Below are 22417 nucleotides of genomic sequence, written 5' to 3'. Positions count from 1 at the left end.
CAACCATAGAAAGGCCTAATAATAGGACCACTACTAAGGTGGTCTCGAGGACTCCTGTGGTCTGAATGTCTGCAGAATCCTAACCCCCAAAGATGATAAGATGATAGTATTAGCAGATGGGGCCTTGGGGGGGTAATTAGGGCACGAGGGTGGAGCCCCATGATGGGATTAGTGCCCTTATAAGTGAGACCCCCACAGAGCTCCCTTTTTCCTTCCACCATGTGAGGACACAAAAGGAAGGCGCTGGCTGTGACCCAGGAGGAGGGCCCTACCAGCAGGTGACCGTGCTGGCACCTTGATCTTGGATTTCCAGCCTCCACAACTGTGAGAAATAAGTCTCTGTTATTTATAAGCACCCCCCACTCCCCCCGGTCAGTGGTGTTTTGTCATAGCAGCCCAAACAAACAGACTTAAGACAAGACCAAATGTGAAGTCCCAGGCACATATAAAGGCATCCTATAAGCAGTAGCTATAATTATTGCAGAATGGCAGAAAAATAAAATTGGTGAAAATCAGTAGTTCCTTAACAGCAGGAAGGAGAGTGAAAACGCCAGTTTGCTTTTGTGTAAATCTTAGGCAGTCGTGTCACTGGCTCGGGGTGAATGAGTCACCAGTGTATTTGAATGTGGTTCGAGAATCCCTCCCCTGAAGGGCCACCTGCTCCACGAGCCCTGCCGTGGTTGTTGATGGGAAGCCCTCGTTTGGGGTGGGAGGTGGGTCTGAGGATGCATCATCCACAGTCAGGGCTGCTGCCAGCTACAGATTCCAGGCCATGGCCTGGGGTTCCGGGAGCCTGGAGGGAAGGTAGGCCCACCACCATGCCTGTGCACCCTGCCGATCCGCCACCTGCTGTGTCACCTCACCGCCTCCACCAGCTGCCCCGTCTTCTCCAGCCACGCTTGCCACCCACTGTAAGCATAAGGAGCCTCCTCTCCAGGCCAGCCTCGGCCACCTGCAGGCCCACAGGCTCCTGCCTCCTCAGCCTTCCCCAACTCGCTCGTGTTACTGCCCAGAGAAGCCTCCTCCTGCCCGCCCACTGCCACCACATGCACAGTTCCTTCAGTGACAGCAGGATCGGCACTGCTCTGAACCCTAGGCACATCCATGGAGCACTCACAACAGCCCGTGGGCCGGGAGCTACCATCACGACCCCATTTTCCAGATGAGGAAACTGAGGCACAGAGGAGTTAAGTGACTTCTCAAGGCTCTTCAGCTGAAAGGGTCAAGGATCAGGTCAGGATTCAAACCCAAGCCTGGCTCCAAGGGCAGCTCTCAAAACCCACAGCTTCAGAACAACTCACACCCTATTTCAAAGGTTCCCAGACCTGAGGATTTTTTGCCATCTGCCAACTCCATCGTTATTTATGTAACATCTTTCCTTGGATTGGTTTAAATGAGCAAGAGAAGTGTTCAAAGCCGCTCACTGTGGTCGAATCGAGCCTTCCTCTCATCAGGACGGAGGAGAACTGGGGCGGGGTGGGCGTGCTTTTCTTCACGCTTCAGTGTTTGGCTCCACGTTCAGAACCACCTGCCCCAGGGTCCAGCTCCCTCTCATCCTAAGTCTTTCTCTCCCACTCTTGACGCAGCCCTGGTGGAACAGAAGTGACGGGTCAGACTTGAGAAAAGGTCTGCCCTCTTCCCTGATTCACGCCTGATTTCCCTTGGACCTTGGCACTGGCCTTCAGCCCGAGTCTTGTCTCCAGAAAAGAAGTTCTTTCCTTTCCAGACTCAGAGCCCCGCTCACATCGAGGCAGCCAGTGCCAACACACGAAGAACCCCAGAGGCTCCCGCGGGCCGGTAGCCCTGGGCAAGAGCGGTCTGAGGCCCCAGTCCAAGGACAACCAGCAGGGAGAATGGGGCTGTCGGCCCAGATGGAGCAAAAGAATCCACCCTCCCAGTGGCCCAGAAACCTCGCTCCAGCTTCCCAGAGGAAGTTTAACTGGATCTGTTGATGGGAAATTGCCAGGCCTCTACCCCATCCGGACCCCCACCGTTCCCAGGTTCAGATGAGGTCCAAGACAGACACAGGGGGTCAGGAGACAGAATGAAGGGCCAGGCAGGCCCCCCAACCTGGCCCATTGCCCCTCCTCTTGTACCTCCTGCCTCCAAGGCCCCGAGGTCTCCAGAGCCCCTCCAGCACATGCACTTTCTGCTCCTCAGGGCCCCGCAGTCACACCAGGACTCCACAGTCCTTAGGCCCACCTTGTTCCGCAGCCATCCCTTGTCCCTCCTAGAGGCCACCTGGAGCCCTCAGGCACTGACCTCTCCTCCCCAGCTGGAATCGCGGTTAACATGCGTCTGCTTGTCTTGGAGGTCCTGGAACACATGGCCCTGGTCAGTGGAGGGGTGCGATGTCTGCACACGGACCTACAGGCCTGTCACCAAGTTAGCGCCACAGGGCAGCCCGCCGTTTACACCTTCACCGCCTCCAAGATTCCACTGCACATCTCGCAGATCAGACACTGCTGGGTCCAAACCCTGTTTCTGGCATTTCCAGCTGGGTGAGCCTGAGAGCCCCCTAAGCTCGCTGGCATCAGGTCCCTCACTTTACAACCCAGGGTGACCGGGAATCCAAACTAAGATCATAAGTGCCAGTGGCCCACACAGCGGGGGCTGCCCCAGCCTTAGGGTCAGGGCCAGGGTTAGGGTCTGGGGACCTGGAGGACAGCCAGCCCGTGGCTGGTTACAGGGAACCCTCCTGCGAGCGGGTCTTGGGCAGCAGACGGAAGGGTCCAGCACGGTGGGCACGGGGGGCTACATGTCAGCCGAGCATCAGGGCGGCCCTGCAGGGTCTCAGGGCTGCCTGCTGGGCTGCTCCTTCCAGGGGCCTTGATTTTCTACCTCAGCCGGAAGAGGAAGTGGCCAAGGAGGGAGCGGGGAGGGCGGAGGAGGGGCCTGGGGTGACAAGCACCCAAGCAGGCCTCCGTGCTGCCCCGGAGGGGACCCAGCGCAGCCACAGCAAGGCTGTCGGCCCCCCTCCCACCACCAGGTCTGCAGCTGCCAGAAGCCGAACCACACAGCTGGAACAGAAGCACCTCCTTAAAGACGGGTCCCCCAGGGGCCAGCGCCCTTTCCCTCCGCAGGCCGCTGCCCCTCCACCTCCCACAGTGCAGCCCCTCCAGCATCCCCTGCACAGCAGAAGGAAGTTCACAAAACGCAGGCATCCAGCTCCAAGGGAGGCGTCTGTTATGTGTGGTCCTCCAGCTAAACGTCCGCCAGAGGGTTCCCAGAAACGGCCCCGTCAAGGAGGTTCGACTCTCTGTGGAGGTCATTCCTCCTGCAGTCCCAAGACAGGGCCATTGTAAAATGTGAAATTCCAAGAGCCTCAGCTTGCCCCAAAGAATGAGAAAGAAAAATAAGTGTCACGTATAGAAAGATTCAAAGCACTTGCCAGCTTCAAAATCTGGAGCCACGTCTTAAAGGAAAGTTGAATGCTGGTTTAAAACCAGCTCCATCCAAGTAACCCAGAGCTCCTACCGGATTCTGGGAGCCAGCACGGGGATTCCTGACCAAGTTTTGCGATCGGAGTTACTCAGAAGTCAGCAGGGGACACTGCACACAAGCCTGGAAGCCACTAGCTTCTGGTGCCTCCACCGAGGAGAGCCCACCGACAAACCCACTTACCCTGCCTGCCAGGGGCCCCTGTCCTGGAGCCTCATGGTCACCGGCCCTGGTTCACCCCAAAGCACCCCACCCTCAGCCTCACTATGTCCGTTAATGATCCTCCCCCTCAGTTGCCCTAATATTTTAATAAAGGAGTTTGCTCACTGCAAACTGTACTTAATCTGGGGGTGAGAAGCACCAGGTGCAAGGGTCGGGGGGGCTGCCTTTTAGCGGGCTCCGAACTGTTCTCCTGAGGTGAGGACCTCTCCCTGAAAACCCCACCGGGCCCTCCCGGCCGCAGCACCCGCAGGGCCACCTGCGCCCCTCCCCTCGTCAGACCTGAAATCCACTACTGACCTCCCCTCACCTGCCCCGACCTACAGCCAAATCAGACCCGCATCCTCCCAGACCCAGGTCTGGGCTTTCACTCCCCTGTGCTGCTCAACACCCAGCACCCAGTGGAGGAGAAAACAGAGTCAGAGAGCTGGAGATTTGCTCCAGGTCACACACAGCTGGGGACAAAGCGGGCGGGAACACAGGCCTCCGCCCACCCCGCCGCCTCACCCCACAGTGCACTGGCTGGCCCTGCCCTCGGCCTCCCCTCCTCGGCCTCCCGAAACCCAACCCCCCAACGGCGTCCCAGCAACTTCCTGCTTCCTCCCGCCAGAGCCCACAGGGCCCTTCCGTGACCTTAACAAGTGGCCACGTAAAGACACCCGGGGCCCGGGGCACAAGCCAGCTTCTCAGGCGGTGCCTCTAGGCTTCAGAGCTTGCGGCACCCTCTGCCCAGGGTTGCTGGTGTGGCTGCCCCAGACCGAGGGCCGCCCCAGGGGCTGGGCCCCATTCTGTATTCTCAGTGGGCCCTCCATGCTAGGCACCAGTAACACCCAGTGCCTGGTCGGCTGGCCCAGGCAGGAGGCATCCTCCGCACCGGCTGAGGGGCTCTGAGGCAGGCAGCGGGGAGGGGGCCTGCCGTCCGCTCTGCGCCTCTGGGTAGGGGCTCCCCACTGTGCACGCCCCACCACAAGAAGGCCCAGCTGCAACAACTACAGAAATCCCCGCCTCTAGGGCTGGACCCACAGTGGAAACTCCACTCGGCTCACGTGTGGGCACATGGCGGGTGCCAGGCCTGCTCTCCCCGCTGCAGCCCAGATGCCCAGCTCAGCTGCACAGCCTGGCCATGACCACCGCAGCGCTGCCCTCGCGGCAACCCGCGTTCACAGAGGAGGGCCAGGCCAGGGCTAAAACCTGCTACAGATTAAGTAAAAGGTCACATCTTAGATGAATAACAAGGGCCTACTGTAGAGCTCAGGGAACTATATTCAATATCCTGGGATAAACCATAACGGAAAAGAATATATATGTGTATAACGGAATCACTCTGCTGTACAGCAGAAATTAACACAACATTGTAAATCAACTCTACTTCCATAAAATAAATTTTTAAAAAACTTTTTTTTAAAAGGACTCACATCTGGACCCCTGCTCAGAGAGCCTCACACGGGAGATGCCGGTTCAGAGCCTGGAGAACACTCTCAGGCTGCTCCCTCCTCTGTCCGAGCACAGGCACCCGCCACTGAGAGGTCCTGAGCACAGGGACGCCAGGACCAGCCACAGGGTCTGCCCTGCTCCACGCCCTCTGCCCATCCCCAGCTTGGAAACCCCTGGCCCAGAGCCCGGGCTCCAGGCAGGCAATGGTCTTGAGCCCCCACACCACCTGCCTAGAAGACAGGGATTTGTGTTTGTCCACATCCCCATCGCCAAGGGCCTCTAGAATCTGTCTGCTTAAACTGAATGTGAAGGACCCTCTTGCGAAATAAGCACGTGGACGGCTGGAAAGAACTGCTCCCAGTGCTATCTGGCTGCACAGCCTCGGGGAGCCACCCAGATTATCTGTGCCTGCCTGGCGTCTGCAGCCCTGGCCTCGGAGGCCTCAGGCGGTGCCAGGGGGCCCAGGTTTGCAGGCCTGCTGGCTCGCTGGGGAGAACAGCTCCCTCAGTTCGGTTCTGAACACACTTCTGGGCAGAGGAAGGCCGGAAATCGGCTGGGCGGCCCTCTGGCCCTGGCTCCGGCCTCAGGTCACAGGCTGCCCTCTTCCCCGGGAGACACGTGCAGGCCATCCCAGGCTGATCCCAGACAGCAGAGGTCCTGCCCCTTCGCCTCCCATCGGGGAGGGAGCACCGCGCCGGACGGACAGAACCCCAGCCCACGAGGCTGTCCTTCTCCCAGAGCCATGCAGCTGGCGCCAGCATGAGGCGCCCCACGCGCTGCCTAGCGGGCCCCTGAGGCCTCAGCCCGTCTGCCAGGGTACGCCTGGGAATTGCCGCCAGCCAAGCAACAATTGCAGGTGGGGTGGGGCCGGGATGAGGACACTCGGCTGCCCAGGGGTTCCCAAAGCTGGTCCTGCCAGCCCTCCCCGACCCTAGGGAGGTGCAGCTGCAAATACACCCCAGGGCTCAGAACCTTGAAGACAGCAGACAGCCCACCCACAGGCAATGGCCCGACTTCCAGAGCAGGAGCAGGGCGGTGCCTGCAACCCAGGAGAGCGGCTCAGGAGGATCCTTGAACACCAAGAGCAGGTTGTAGACACGTGCACGTTTAGGGCGTGTGTGCGAGGGCATGTGCAACACATGTGGACCCACATATCACTAGGGCTTGGGACAGGAGTGGGTTCACGTTACAAGCTCTCCGATGATTCTTCAGAAATGCACCTCTTCAGAAGAATTCAGCAGACTCAGGAGGGAGAGGCTCTGTGCACCTGAGGACTGAGATGGGCCCCCCAAGCTTAGGACAGAACAGGCAGGCGTGGTCCCTGGGAATCCACCTCCAGCACCCCAGCCCGTGAGAACCACATCCCCACGCAGTTTCCTTCAAGGGCTCAGACCATGGGTCTGGAACTTGGTCTTCAGGTCACCAAGGCCTGTGACCATCCTGGGGCACCTTGGGTGCCACCATGTAAGACACTTGGCAGGAATGCACTTTATTTTAGTGGCAGTTTGTATGCTGGCAGGATGACCAGCACCAAGCGTAGGCAGCTCTCCTCTGAGACAGGAGGAAGAAAATCTCATGTCAAAAACCTAACATGACCAGGAAAATGATGAATCTAAGTCCCTCAAAGACTAGCTGCAGGGGCTTCCCTGGTGGCGCAGTGGTTGAGAGTCCGCCTGCCGATGCAGGGGACACGGGTTCGTGCCCCGGTCCGGGAGGATCCCACGTGCCGCGGAGCGGCTGGGCCCGTGAGCCATGGACGCTGAGCCTGCGCGTCCGGAGCCTGTGCTCCGCAACGGGAGAGGCCACAACAGTGAGAGGCCCGCATACCGCAAAAAAAAAAAAAAAAAAAAAAAAACTAGCTGCAATTACAGACAACCGGTTCACACACTTCTATTTTCCCTCAAGCAGTAAAAACAACAGTCACCTGGCACTAAGACCAGCTGAAGTTTGTAAAACCATTTCTTCAGGCTGAGCTTGTTTATTTTTAAAGAGAGAATAATAAATTCTTTGCCTGTACTTATAGGTTTATACCTTGCCCGGGGCTGCTCTGCAATGGAAATGAAGTTGTTCTTTGTTTTAACAAGCTGGCTGCAGTCCTGAGACTCGCCCCGAGTTACAAACACACACTCAGCAGTCCAGCCGAGCGGCTCTCAGAAGCCTGACTCAGCCCAACCCCAGTTCCGGGTCCCGGTCCACGGGAGGACCGGAGAAAATGAGCCCATAGCTGAACTCCCCTTACCTCCTCCACCCCCACCCATAGAGACTTAATCTACTGGACAATCACACATAGATCAAGTCGGGCCAATAAGGGTGAAGAACAGCGGAGCAGCTTGTCCATTAGAGCAGTGCCCCCAGCTACAGTGTGCAGGGCCCGGGGGTCCCAGGCCACAATGCTGCTGATGTGTGAACCCCATGGAGTCAGGAGGGTTATCTGTCCAGGGGACCCAGGTCAGTGCAGTGACTGGCAGTAAAGGCTGGGAGGGACTGTGACGGCCCAGGGATATTGGGAGCAGGGGAGGGACAAGCAAGGCAGGGCGCACTAGGAACCACAGGAGATTAACGAATGTCACTTTGCTCCATCCAGAAGTTCAACTGAACACAGCTTCCCCAGGCTTGGTGCACTGGATCTGTGATAAAACCTGCGTCTGAAAAACAAGCAGGAAACCAGGGGGTCCCCGGGGTCAGGACCTGCTCCTCTGAAACCTCCTCCTGAGATAGCGCTGTAAAGGTAAGTTGAAGCTTGAGCAAAGGGGTTTTCCCGCAGGGATGCGGTGACAGACCAGAGACCTCTGAGCAAGGCAGTCCCGGGAGGGGGCAGGGCTTTGAGAAGGCCAGCACCTGCCCCCAGACGCCAGGTCCGCTCAAACCCCCCAACACACAGGCTTGGTGTACAGAATACGTGACGAATTTATTTAAGGAGTCACAGATACAAATATCAGGTGTAGTCCCTTCTTGTTTGTTTTATTTTAGGCCCTTTTTAAAGACAATTTTATTTGTTGTGCCACTGTCATAAGCACACTAAGAGAGGCTGATTTGAGTTACCCCAGCGTGTACTTTATTCAGTCCATGTTCACGCTTACTTTTCCTGAGACCAGAGAACATTTCCCAAGTGGAAACATGGCCCCTGATACTCATATAACCCCCCGCCCAGAACAGGTCACAGTCACACGGGACTGCACCAAGAGTCTGCCCTGTGCCTTGAACGTTTGTCATATTTGTTTCTGAGGACCCAGTTCCTTCCAGGGGAATCGAAAGACAACAAGTATTGCCCAGGTAGGCAAGGAGGCCGGGGCTCCTCCTCTCAACAGCCCGGCAGCAGCGTTTGGCGCTGACGTCCAGCGCGACAGAGGTGCCCTCCCTCAGGGGACACATGGTACCTGTAGGTGATCCTCACTTCAGTTCCAGGCTCATCCTGCTCCCAGATCAAAGCGATGCTCTCCGGGGACTTCCGAACATGCTGATCCAAGCAGTTGACTGCACAAAAACAGGTTCATAGACATTACACTTGGTGCCACTGGAGTCAGAAAGGGGAGGGTCAGGTTTGCAGTGGTTTGCGCTGCTCTCACTGGGGTGGACCCTTCCCTCATCAGAGGCGGGTTTCTACTTCCTTGCAAGGAGAAGGGTGATAGAGCCCGCAGAAACGAGGTGGTCACTACACAAAGATGACCTCGCAGGTACAGGTGACCCCTGGGAATGCTCTGAAGCAGGTGCTTCACACCAGGAGTCCCAACCCCGGCCCCCACCCAGGGGACCCTGACCCGACTGGCCCCGTGGTTTTCAAGGCTCCCTGGCAGTTCTAACGTGCGCAGCCAGGGATGAGCACCGCAGGCTGGGCTGTGGGAAAGAAGACTCGATGCAAACAGGGCGCTCCGAATCAGTGCGCATGCGCGGGGTGGGCTCTCGTGTGGTGGAGGTGCGATCCAGGACAAGGGCCCACATCCCTTCTCAGGTGCCCAGCCAGCATCCTGCCCCAAGAAGTGATGCGATGATGGCAAAATGCCTTGCTAGTTTTCCGGGAGGCTTTGCTCCCTTTCCCTCCATTACCCAAGCTCAGGTCACGTGACTGCCCGCAAAAACAGGTCAGTTGTGCTGGTCTACCGTCAACCTGAAGATTAGTAGGATCATGTTCATTGCTAACCTCCTATTCACTACCACTGGCTGGACTTCAAGGTGAGCTTGGCTGTGGCTGGTTTGTGCCAGAGCCCCTTCCAGCCGGCCCTCATGGCCTGTTTTCATTACACACTTCCCCATCAGCAGAGGAATAAATACCACAAACAGCTTTGGGGGCAGCAGCCACTGCTCACCTGGTCTTCAGGGTCACCCTCATGTCCAGGTACATACATTTTTCTTTTTTGTTTCTTTTTGGGGCAGTTACTATCTTCTCCAGATCAATCTCCTCCTACATAAATGGGAGATGCACCCACTGCTGCATCTAACTCACGGGGCTGGGTCAGAATCAGATGGAAGGCAACGCTGAGGTGCTACCACAGGAATACAAGGTCAACTACCAGCTGATAGTCACCCTGCTGCGAGTTACTACAAATACTTCCTGATGGAAAACCATTCTGACAAAAGTTATGGGAGGCCCTCCCCATAACAAACCACATGATCCCCATAATCCTCAACAGGGTGAACTCACATGAAAACATTTACAAACTTTAGCTTGTGTGTGTGTGTCTCTGTGTGTGTGTGTGTGTGTATCACATTTTTCCCTCTCAGGTTATTTTATCTGTCATTTACTCTTACAAATTAAAAAGTTTCATTTCAACTTTCTGGCTCCTAACAAGTATATAAATTATACCTCAAAAATTTTAATAAATAAAGATAGATGTCATGGGAAAAATGACTACTTACACAGGAAAGTTCTTTGAATTGCTAGAAAAATAGAAGAGAAAAAATACCAAGAAAATAGAAGAGAGGAAAGCAAGAAGACAAACTGAGAAGGGGCTTGGTGGCAAAACCTGGATTTACACAGTAAACCCAACATCAATGTGTGTGTCAGTCTGGTCCAAAGTTCAGAAATCAAGAGTTTTCACACTAAAACCACAGATTTCTGGCTTCTCTTGAACAAGCAGCAGAGGAGGCCCTACCTTCGCCTGGCAGCTGAGGCGGTGACCACCCTCAGCAGGGGCGGGTCCCGTCCCCCCCCTCACTGGCCGTGCCGAGTCTGCTGAGAGTCTTCCTGCCTCGGGGCCTTTGCACAGTTTCACCCTGCCCGGGGTGCACCGTCCCACCCTCACCACTCCTGCCCTTCGTCTGGTGCCCGCCCTCCCACAGGTCCCAGCCTACACGGCCTCACTCTGTTATGGAGCACTTCTCTTCCCTTGGACCTCGTGCCTCCCAGACTCTTAACTCTTCCTGCGATGTATCCAACTTGCTGCCCCTCTGTGGGCAGGGGCCAGATGCCCTGTTCCTGTTTGGACACCTGCAGCCTGACCCAGGGCTCAGAGCAGAAGAAGCAACTAAGCTCTGGATGACGGATGGACCTCCCAAGTCCCTGAGCTGGAGGGCAATGTGGGGTCCAAATGACCCCAGGTTGGCCCCATGCCCAGGGGAGGGAACACACCTCTTCTCATCTTCATGGCTTAGTCCCTCAAGAAGTTTTCTTTTTGGTCTAAATTAGGGCTTCTAAATTCCCTGGGATCCTCAGAGGACTTATGAGCATGTAGCGAGGCCCCACCCTAAGTCTCTGACTGAGCAGGTAGGGGTGGGCCTAAGCATTTCACTTCTACCAAGATCTGACATGATGCTGTGGTCCAGGACCACGCTCACAGGCGGACGTATGCACACATGCACTCACGTCTACCTGGTATGTATATTCCCGATTCCAGGGGGGCTTTCTTTTTCCAGTGGGGACAGGAGTAATTAAAGACTCTTATGAGCTCTGTAAGACATCTGGCCACGCCCCCACTGGATGGCAGCCTGGGGTCATGGTTAAAACCATGCTCTAGAGCCAGGCCGCTGTCCAACCACTCGCTAACCGCTAACTGCAGACTCGCCTGTTTATCTCTAAACAGCACCGCTAAATCTCACTCTCTTAATCCATGGCGGTGGAAATGGTTCCAGACTCTAGGAGTCACGGTAGTAATTAGATGCCACTGGAGTTTTCCTGCCATGGGGTCAGCTGGTGTGGCTGTGTCCCCAAGGGAAACACAGTTCACAGCTGCCATGGACAACACTCAGATGACACAGCGCCCAGAAAAAAGCACAGTACAGGGTCTGGGGCGACGTGGCTCTACAATGCCAATATGTATGTTGGCTCTTAACACGTATGCATGGCTCCCGCTATTGCCGCAACAGAAGAGAGAAAAACAAAAGAGGAAGGAGGAAGGGAAGGAAACTCTTACATCCCCCATTTTTAAAAAAGTCTCGACCCAAAGAACTGGGCAGTGGGACAAGGAACTTTCCTTTCCAAGTATTTCCAAGAAGAGTTGGGCAAGAAGAGAGGGCAATTTAAGGCTTGGCTCAAACCGGACCTCTTATTTCAAGCCTTTTCCAAATTTCCCAGCACACAGTGATCTCTCCCTCCCACCACACCATTCAGCGCTCACTCATCTTCCCAGCTCGCTAAACCCTCCCCCATCCGGGTCAGAACGTCCCCGTCCCCGAAGGCAGAGACCACGTCCCTAAGATTCCTTCAGCACGGGAGGGGGGCAGGGGATGGTGGAGCACACTTCCTAATTCTCCCCTTAGCAGCTGTAAAAACCTTGAGAACGTTCCCCAGTGTGGACCTGCTCCTTTACTGATCTGTGGTCCGTCTCATTAGAATGCAGTCTCCGAGGCACTGGGGCATTTTCTGCACCGTTCACCACCAAACATGAGTTGGAGCCTTTATTTCCACATCTGTACAAGGGGGTCACCAGACACTTCATGTTGGTGTCACAAGGATGAGGGGAGATGAAGCATCATCTCATTCACCTAAGGGCAGGTCTGCACCCGGGCCTGGCACGGCTCTGCAAGCAGGTAAGCTAGTGTGTGTGGTGGGTTTGGGTTTGTTTTTAAGAACAGGTGACGAGAGGGTCATCATTTCCATCATAAACATGTACACACAAAGGCAGGTATTTTCATTCAACGAACTCTTGCTGGTTGTTTAAATGCATCCCTGCCCCTCCCCACTTTACAGAAGTTCAATTTCAATCCAAAGAGATAAGGGAGTTAATATTCACAAAAGAATTCACAATAGGTTTTCTTTAAATAGAAAACCTCCTTGGTACAATTTGAGGTATTACAGCAGTCACAAAAATTCTATTTGCCAACTTTCCAGAAGCACCTGGTATTTAAAGTAAGTCACGTCTCTAACAACTGGGGAGGATTCAGACTTTTCTGAGGGACGCTCCTTCTGAGACCTGAGGTCACGTGTCCACTTAGAGTTCCTTGAGGGACCTGAGAGAGCTACTTCAGTCGCTGGGAGGAAATGCAACGCAGAAGGCAGGCTCCTGCCATCTCAGCGTGTCTGCCATCTGAATTATTCGAGGCACATCCTGAAGAGGAGAGAGCTACAGCGAAATGGTTTCCATTGCTGCAAGGAATGTTCCCCAAAGCGTCCAAGGAATCTCTGTGTTCAATGCTTAGTTAACAACAGTGTCTCTATACCCGAGCTTGAAAGTAAGAATAAACACACTTGTTTTTTAAAATCAGACTCAAAGGAGAGTTTAGTTTTGTGTTTTGAAAGCAATGCGTCACTACCCTCCAGTTCTGCACTTGCAACTTCCTGACACCTTGGAGTTTATACCCAAGGAGCAAAGACATCTGTTGAGCCCTGCAAGGGAAAGAGCCAAACTTCAAAAGCTGGAAAGAATCCTTTTCAGAACGTGGCACTGCAGGGGGTGTTGGCTTTACCTCCCCCACCCAGGGCCTCTGACACCACGACCTACCTACCCCTACAACAACGGCCTGGCTCTCCCAGGATCAGCCACCTGTGTGCCCTCCCCAGCCTGCTTCCAGGAACAGGATGATCAGGTGGAAACCCCCATGGTCCCATTCAGAGGAAGCACAGCAGGCTCAGCAGCACTGGTGAACACCAGGTTCAAGGTCACAGCCTCCTCGCAGGATTCATTAGTAAATAACAAAGGCCAGTGATTGGGTGCAAGGAATGTTCTAAAGACAGTGCAGAGTGCTTTAGAAGTGTTTTCTCATTCAATGGTAATAGCAGCCCCAGGTGTCCGCAGGTCACCTGCCACTGGTCAGAAGCCTAGCAGCCTCTGCCTTGGTCTCTGGAACCTCTGGCCACCAACGACCCTGGGCCTAGTCACCATCCTGTGAGAAGCCCCTTGTAGGTGCTTTGGGCCACAGCTCCAGCTGAGCCCAGCCTGCAGTTCAGGCCCCAGACTTGGGAGTGAGCAGCACGTAGATGACTAGAGTCATGCAGATGACGGGGAGCAGAGACAAGCCACTGCCGGCCCTGTCCAAAGTCCTGACCCATGGAATCCAGGAGACTAATCAAATGGCAGCGAGAGGAACCGGAACAGAATTCAGTTACGCACTATTCTCGTGTTACAGAAGAGGAGACGCACGAAAGAACAGTTAGGGGAGGGAGGGAGGGATAAATTGGGAGATTGGGATTGACATACACATGCTACTATATATAAAATAGGTAACTAATAAGAACCTACTGTATAGTGCAGGGAACTCTACTCAACACTCTGTAATGACCTATACGGGAATAGAATCTAAAAAAGAGTGGATATATGTATATGTATAACTGACTTACTTTGCTGTACAGCAGAAGCTAACACAACATTGTAAATCAACTATACTCCAATAAAAAAATTAACTAAAAAAAAATAAAGCACATGGCAAGATTTTAAAAAAAAAAAAAAGAACAGTCGGGGAAAACAAGGATTCAAACCCAGGTGTGACTCCAAAGACACACCTGGAACGGCTCAACTGTACAGAACCACCCACAGACTCTTTTTGTTTGTTTAACAGAGTTGTCTCTGTTAAACAGTTCCCAATTCTGCCCACTTTAGCAGGTTGGACATAGGTCAGTGGTTCTCAACCTCAAGTGTATATCAGAAGCACCTGGAGGACCCACCCCTGGGTTTCTGGTTCTGGCCACCTAGGATGGGACCTGAGAACTTGTATTTCTAAAAAGTGTGCAGGTCCTGCTGATGCTACTGGTCCAGGGACCACACTTTGAGAACTGTATTCACAGACCTTCCTGAAGGGGTAAAGGGAGTTCCAAGCGATGCTCCTTTGGAACAAGCCATCATCACACGATCGTCACACAGACAGATCATGCCAAAACACCCTACCCAGCCCACAACTTTCTAGTGGCTCCCAGGGCAGCCATGGCTTGGCCTGGTCCTTTTTCATACCATCACCTCGGTGATTTGCAGACACTGGCGAACAGCAGAGATATTCCTGACAGATGAGTGGGTTGCATACACATTTGAGGTGAGAATGCGGCTGAAAAGCTGTTTTTCTACAAGGCAGTTTTCTGAAGTTCAGTTTCTGGCTAAGGTAACCATAAAGGAGAAAAAAGTGAAGAAAAAGGGGCACAAGAGTTGCTTGCTGCTGCACCCTGACCCTGACCTTGACCCTGACCAAGTGAGGCTCAGGAGGCCCTTGCTGCCTGTCCAATATGTCTGTCGTTACCCACCCCCCGCCACCCCACCCCACCCTGTCTTATCTGAGACTGAAAGGCAGCACATGTTCAGAGCCAACCTTGAATGTCGCGGCAGCCTCAGGCCTCCCAAGTCCAAGGCAGCTTCCAAAGGAGCTGCATCCTTCTGCGCCGAACCTCTGCACTCTGCTCTCCCCCATCCAGGGCGCATTCCGCCAACCCTGCAAACCTAAGGGTTTGGTTTTTTCCCAATAGTTCAAGGCCACTTGCTGCTGACTCAAGTTTAGAGAAAACACTTCTCTACTGAGTCATTTTTATTAAACCAGCAAAGCAATATACCATACGAAAAAAAATCTGGTCCGAAGTTCCCTGAAGTTTCTTTGTTTGAAAAATAACTGCAAGATACTACCTATAATTCTATGACTACTTCTGAATTTCACAAGTTGAAATCACTACTACTTACTGCTCACCAATAAGTGCCGGGCCCGTTCCATTTCTGTATGTGCCTTGGCCTCACAACCAGTCCCTCAGGTGGGCATTACTGCCTCCGGTCTACACAGGAGGAGACTGAGGCTCAGAGGAACAGAAAAAATGGGCCAGTAAATGGTGGAGCCTGGGAGATTCAGACCCCACTGCCCAGTTCAGGCCTTGGCCACCAAGACCCACAGATCCTTTCCTTAAACACCCCCTAGACCCCACCTATCCCCAGTTACCCCCTTCCTCCTCGACAGGCTGCCCCTCTGACCGCCCCGCCTGGCTGCCCACACCCCAAGCCTAGCCTGCCTGGGTTCTCCCTCACTTCCTGGGCCTTCTCCATTTGCTGGGCAGGGGGTGGGTGCAGTGCACCCTTTCCCACCCCACCCCAATCCCAAATCTTAACAAAACAGTAGTGGATCCAATCTCAGCAGAGACCAGAGGACTGACTGGCGGTGGAGCTGGTTTCTGGGATCTCAGTCGCACGAGGTCTAAAGCCAGCCCCGTGGGTCTTGGGGGCGAGGGTGAAACTGAGTATTGGGAGGCCCCACCATTGCCTCCTTCCCGCCCGCGGGCTGACTCCCGCTGCCGGCCGGGCTTCCTCCGCCCCGCCACCCGCCACGGCTCGATTTGTTTACACGAGCAGGCGGGTCGCCGGCCGGCACCCGGCGGTGACATCGGCCAGAAGCTTTTCGGTTCTGTCTCCGGCGGCGCCGGGGCGAGAGCAGGTAGTCCTGCTCCTGGCGCCCCTCGCCGCCTCCACCGAGGCCCGGCGCACTCGCCGTGCGGGGCGGTGGGGGCCCCAGTTAAACTTGAGGGACGCCGGGTGCCCGAGCCGGGACTGGGGAGTCGGGCCGGGCCGGGAGTCCCCGGGGCTAGTGGTTGGGTGCGGGGTGACTGCGCAGCTCGCCGGGGGCGAGTCCCGAACGCTGAGGAGGGAGCTTGTGGGGCCCCCGCCGCCTGGGCTCGGGGTCCCTTCGGGCCGCGTGAGCTGGGGCGCCCCGGCCCCCAGGCCCACTCACCGGACACGTTTAACTGGCCTCCCAGGAACCAGCCGATCCTGCCGCTGCGGAAGTCGCAGTCGCTCACAGTGTGGTAGGGGGTGTCCCACACGAGCACATCCCGCGCCAGCGGCCCCCAGAAGGCGGCCGGCTCGCTGGCGGCCAGCGCGATCCGCTCCTGGTACGAGCCGGCCGGCGCGGCGGGGGCGGAGGCGCTGCTCCAGAGCCGGGGGGCCGCCAGGCCCCGCGCGCCCACCCCGCGAAGGCCGCCCAGGAGCCGTACGACACCGCGGCCCAAGCAGCGCGCCGCCATCGCGCCTCAGAGCCCCGCGCGGCTGTGACAGCCGTGCCCTCGCGTGTCCGCGCCCCGCCCCCGCCCCGCCCTCCGGCCAACGCCCAGCCCCGGCCCCACCCACCGGTCAACGCCCCGGCCAGGCCCCGCCCCCAGACCCCGCCCTCCGGCCAACCCCGGGGCCCTGCCGATCGCAGTCTGAAGAATCTACCCACCCCACCTCGTCCCACCTCGCCTCTCTTCTCCCACCCTAGAGCGGGGCCGGGAAGCGACGGGGAGCAGCTGGGGAAGGGGTCCCAGGGCGGGCTGCCGGGGTTTCAGCTGGTGCGTCCTCAAGCTCCGACGGCTGCGCCGCGCGGGGACCCGCAGATACGCGCGCCGTGGACGCAGGCTCTCCCGGGCGCCTGGAACTGTCTGGCGTGGGAGGGAGCCGGCTCGGCGTCAGGAGACCGGCGGAGCGAGGCCCTTAGGTGGGTCCGAGGACCACCAGTTAGGTCAGTTCAACGTCTCAGAGGCTGAAGGCAAAGTATTCATCCTTTTGGGCACCCTTGCGAGTGAACCCTCTAGCGGCCTGGTCGGCCTGTACCCGTCCCCCGCCCCCCGCCAAGATGCACACACACATAAGCAGCCCCTGTGGGCTATGGGCTGGTCAGGGGTCCTGGGCGCAGGAGGCTGTGGGGACCTGGGCGGTGGTCTGGGGTCCGGTGCTTTCATGTGGCAGAGAAGTAAACGCTCCACTAACCGTAGCTGATTGGGAACCCTGGGGGGGTTTCGCTCATTGCTCCAGCATCTGTGGCCTGGGTTCAAAACCCGACGTTTCTAGCTCTGTGACCTCGGGCGAGTTCCTTAACGTCTCTGTGCCTACACCCCCTCCACTACTGAACTCACTGAGTGCCCCTTCCAGGTTGCATGTTTCAGACATGCAGCCCTGAGGAGAGGGAAACAGGAGTGATGCCTCCCTCCCTGGGCCGTACCCAGGAAGCCCAGTAGTGGAAGCGGTGTTCTTGTTGTCAAGCCAGGAAAGATAGAAGGGAACCCACAGAAACTTGTCTCAACCAGACTCTTAAATATTACAGCACCCACAAACTAAATACATAATAAATAAGGTAAACAGAAGGAAGGGTAGTTTTGAAAACTGGTTGGGTGAGTTCTTTGGGCTTAGAAACATCCCCTCCTATTAGCTGTAAGAGGAACTTCTGCTGTCAGTCAGCCCCGGGTGTGTGTGTGTGTGTGTGCGCGTGCACGCGTGCACGCATGTGCTTGCACGTGGTGCCTGCTTTTTAAGGCTGGGGAACCAGTGATAACAACTAGCACTAGACATGAGCCCTGCTCTGTGCCAAGTGCTCGACCTGCATTTTTCACTTAATTTAAAAATTATCTAATGCTGTCAAGTCCCGCCCACTCTCAACTCCTGAGTGGAACAAATGAGGGCACTGAGCCCTAAGAAATAGGCACACGGTGGGCAGAACCCTCCTCCCACCTCAATCTCTGCTTCACCACTTGGCCTGAATCACCTTTTTAATAGAATAAATAACATTGAAATAGGGAAAGACCATAACTGTGGCTGGGGGCCCCAAAGATGGCCATCAACTTCACCCCCTTGTGTAAGTGAGAAGCTCCCCCTCAAGTGGGCAAGCAGTGCTGCTCGGACTGTCCCAGTCCAGGCCCCGCAAGGCCACAGCTGCAGCCCCTGCTCTCCTGGAGCCCAGCTGCCATACTGTAAGCTCTAGCCTTCTGGAGGAAGAGACCCCATGGAGAGAATGTTACTGAATGCTAGCACGTGTGCCTGATGCACGGTAAGGCCAAACAATACCGAAACATCGGAGTTTGGAGCAGAGAAACATTTATTGCAGGGCCATGCAAGGAGACAGGTGGCTCATGCCTTAAAAACCCTGAACTCCCCAAGAGCTTTCAGCAAAGCCCTTTTATAGGAAAGGTGAGGGAGGGGCGTGGTTAGTTGTCGCAGACTTCTTGGTGTCAGATCCTTTGTTCTTGAGGTTAGGTCGTGGCCAGGTGACGATGTTCCTATAAAACCTCCACCAAAACAAATGTTATTCTCTGTTCTGACAAGAAAGGGACGGGGAGGCGTTTAGTTCCGTCTCCATGCCTCCTTGCGGCTTTTAACACTTAACAAATCCCATAAGCAAAGTAACATCATTCCCCTTCATTTTACTGTTCAAGGTCCCACGGCTCGACTTTCACCCTCCAAGGCTAAAAGGAGGGGGTGCATGCGCCGGCCGGTTACCTCACCTGGGAGCATTCGACCAGCACCCAGTCTGGCTCCTCCTGCCAGGGCCCAGGCCCGACTGAAGAGGGAGATCTCAGCTGGCGGCACCCTCATGGCCAAGTCCCCAGACCCTGCCCAGCCGTCATCACTGAGGGAGCCAGGTGCCCAGGACCCAGCTGGCCCTCAGGTCACCCAGAGTGGGGCCAGGTCCCTCAGCCTGCGACCAATGGAGATCGCCGCCGCCATCAGGTCGCGGAGGTGGGGATGGGGGAGAGGTTCGTTCTGCTTCAAGGCCTGGGTCTGGCCGGTGGGCAGCCAAGGCCAGGGCTCTGGAGCTCCGTGGGACACAGCCCCCAGCCTGCCCCCAGGCCCCCCAGGGCAGATGGCCACAACCCGCCTCTCAATGCACTCTCTGCCACCAGGACCCCCGCCAGCTGACTGTAACCGCCACATAAAGACGGCTCACCGGCCCCACCCCTGTTACAAGAACAGTGGGCAATGTACATGGACTTGACTCTAAAGAAAGAAGTACAAAGCTGGTGTTTCCTTCAGGCTGGGTGAAGAGAAGTGATTGTGGGTAGAGAAAACACTACTGAGCCAATCAGGTGGTACAGAATTGAACTTCTTGCAGCCCAGCTTACCCAGGATGAGACCACCAAGGCCGCCAGCTGCCTCCTGGAAGCGACTGTCTGGGAACTACGGCAGGTGGAGCCACACCCTACCGCCCGTCTGGCCACGTCCACAGAGCAGCTTCCCATGGGGCCTCGGCAGTTCTGAGAGCAGCCGGTTGTCCAGGCAGCGCGGGTCACAAAAGCCCCTGCCCTTAACACAGGCAGGACCCTCTGCTGCAGAAGGCTGCAAGTTGGCAGGCACAGATGTGGGAGGCCTGGGAGGGTTTTCAGGGGAGCTGGGATCACTTTACGTCTCAGGCATGATGTTCAACTCGGAGAGAGCGACCCTCACAATCCTAAGAGAAGGATGCCCTGGTCCCCACTTTACACATGAAAAAGCAAACACAGAGAGGGGAAACCCCCACCCAAGGCAGCACAGCTGTCAAGTGGGGAGCCTCAGCCCCCAGTGCTCACAGCTTTAGCAGCTTTAGGGTGTTTGCCTTCTTAGGCCCTACCTCCCACATTGCTCGGAGCTGCAGCACTGGACCCTCCTAAGAAGCAGCTTTGTAGATACAGGTCCGGGAGACCCACCGTCCCCCTCAGCAGACCCAGCACTGAGCCACCAGAGCTCCCTGCTCCTTGGCCCCTGTTCTCCTCACTCCCACAACTCCCTTCAGTGACAGGATCTGTGGACCACCACCCATCCCGTGTGCACGGGCCAGCATGGAGGCTGTCAGCTCGACAGCAATGAACCAGACACAGCCCCTGAGCCCAAGGGCACGACCAAGGAAAGGGGGAGACAGGGAGACAGGCACCAAATCAAATGACTGAAATGCAAAGCAAAACCAATACAGAAAATCCACACTAAGAGCCTTGAAGTGGGTGGGAGGAAGGAGAGGATGCAGCTGCTGGGGGTCTGGGATGGGCTGCACAAGGGTATCAGGCTCCCTGCCCCCAGGGCCGCATTTCCTGATGTCCCCATGACCTCAGTGGCAGCGATGACGTGTGGGCACACTCGTATCCATGGCTTCAGCAGTGGGGTCTCCAGGACCCCCACACAGTGCCCTGTAACACTGCACACAGGATCCCCAGGAGGGAGCATGCACACAGCAGCCCCAGGGCAGGAGGGTTCACCACCAATGAGTGGGAGAGACCAGATGTGAAAACCAGAAGAGACTCCAGGTGGCACAGGGCTGGCAACGGTGTCCTCCCAGAGCTGGGGACCCCCATCTGCTTAGGATGGGGCCATGTGGAGCCAGCAGATGTCGGGATGGGCCTGTTCTCAGGCAGCTCTTGCAACAAGCTCCCTAAATGCCGTCAACACCAGATCCTGGAACCCCTTAACTCCCTCTAGCCCTCTGTGAGCAGGAAAGACTGAGGTGTCATCCATCCACAAACCACAGGTAGGACTTTGAGTTCTCCGTGGCCCCCAGGAGACACTCCCACAGCCCACAGTGGCCAAGAGCGCCGTCAGAGAAGACAGCGGCATCTCCTGTGATGTGTCTCTGGTACCTCTCTCGCTGCCCAGGTCCACAGGGACCTCACAGCCACGGCCCCTCCTGCCTCTCTGCATGGACACTTGCTGTAGCAGCAGCCCAGGGGCGATCACCAGACACAGGACATCCCTCTGAGGGCCGAGCTCTAGGAACTGTGAGCTGTGGCCACCGTCACCCGTGGATCAAGCCCTGGCTTCCTCCTCCGTCCACCTCGAGGAAGCCGGGTGGACAGAGGGCGCTGTCAGGGAGCCAGGACAAGCGCACCAGGCCCTCGCGCTGCCCCCAGCCCACCGTGCAGTAAGGGCCTCGGTGTTGTCATGTGCAAGATAAATGAGTGGGAGCCAGACCCTGAATCCTTCGGCTCTCAAACGCCAGGTGCTGTGCTCATCCCAATGGGGATATGGCGGACAGAGCATCCGGCTTTTTCTGTTTCCGTAAAATCATAGCTTCTAAGGCATGGGGCTGCACAGGCGTATTTAAGGGCTAATGAGCTTAAATCTCATGCCCTCCCTGCCCCTTCCCTCGTCTTTCTTTGGCTCCCAGCTAGCGGACTGCCCCCTCCCAGCTAGAGGGCTGCTGTTCCCCTCAGTCGGCAGCTGCTGTTTCTCCTCCCACTTCAGGGCTCCAGCAGTGAAGTCTCCATGCCTCCCTCCCCTTACCCCCGAACCCCAGCTCACTTCCTGCGGTCTCCTGCTGAAGCCGGTCCCCCTAGAACCAACTGTATCCTGGACTCAAGTGCAACCAGGGATAAACAGATTTTGGTCCAACAGCTTCTGAGAATGGCAGCAATTCTGGCTGGGAACGTTTGTATTTTGACACGCAGAAAATTAAAAATTGAGGGGCTGGGCAGCTAGGGAAGGTGCTCTCCGCTGAGTCTCGGAGTTGCCTTTGAGACCGAACCACGAGCAGCGGGCAGGTAGAGGAGGAGGATGCTTCTACTGCCAAGGGCAAGGGGGCAGGACGGCCAAGGGCAACGCTGCTCAGAAGAGCCAGCTCCCACACCAAGACCTCATCCTGAACAGCCTGTGGGTTTCCCACACACGCCAGAAAGGCCCCGTGGCCACTTGTCCTCGTGGTTCATCCTGCAGGTCCGTCGTCCGGCAGAGGCCTGTGCAGTCCCCTCACTCGGAACCCGAGGTCCCGATGCTCAGCAGTGGCTGCCCTGTCCCCTTCATGGTCTCAGGCCAGTGGAAATCCCTGCTCAGACGCTCGTTTGGCAGTGATCGCCCTGGATGCTGGACTCCTCAGGGTCAGAGGAGGATGAGAGGTACGGAGTGAAACCAGGGAGCAGCTTCTGGGCTGGTCTGAGAGATCGGCCTCTTTTTCTGCCTGAGATAGCAGAGGCAGCTGAAAACACATCACCGTCCCTACCTGGGGCCTCAGGAATGTCTCTGGGGCTGCCCAGCCTCTCAGCTCAATCAACCCAAACGTGAGGGTTTATGATATGAGCACGACCTTGAGACAAAGGCCACGACAGGGAAAGGCCAGCCAGCAAACATGTGCTGACCGCCTGGGGTGGACACCGCTTCCTCTGGGGCTGGCCCCTGGGGGTCCCAAAGAAATTAAACAGAGCCCAACCCTGAAGGCACCAGCTGAGAATCCAGGAGGGTGTGTGTGGATTGGGCCCAATGAATCTGGATTGATTGATTGACTTTGG

General features: G+C 56.3%; 1 protein-coding gene across 1 annotated transcript in view; it reads right to left on the bottom strand.

Moving 5' to 3' along the window:
* ACSS1 (acyl-CoA synthetase short chain family member 1) overlaps positions 1-16453 on the bottom strand; it is a 42461-nt gene extending 26008 nt beyond the window's left edge. Inside the window, exons 1-2 of the mRNA XM_082600455.1 lie at positions 16156-16453; positions 8472-8568 (exon numbers count right to left, since the gene is read on the bottom strand). Coding sequence (XP_082456581.1) covers positions 8472-8568; positions 16156-16447 — 389 coding nt within the window. The 5' untranslated portion in view covers positions 16448-16453. The remainder of the gene's footprint in view (positions 1-8471; positions 8569-16155) is intronic.
* Between the last annotated feature and the right edge of the window lie 5964 nt (positions 16454-22417).

Source organism: Mesoplodon mirus, assembly GCF_964341445.2.
Source record: "Mesoplodon mirus genome assembly, chromosome: 15".
Lineage (NCBI taxonomy): Eukaryota > Metazoa > Chordata > Mammalia > Artiodactyla > Ziphiidae > Mesoplodon > Mesoplodon mirus.
Note: the sequence above shows the minus strand (reverse complement) of the source record. Positions and strands in the feature narration are given on the sequence as shown.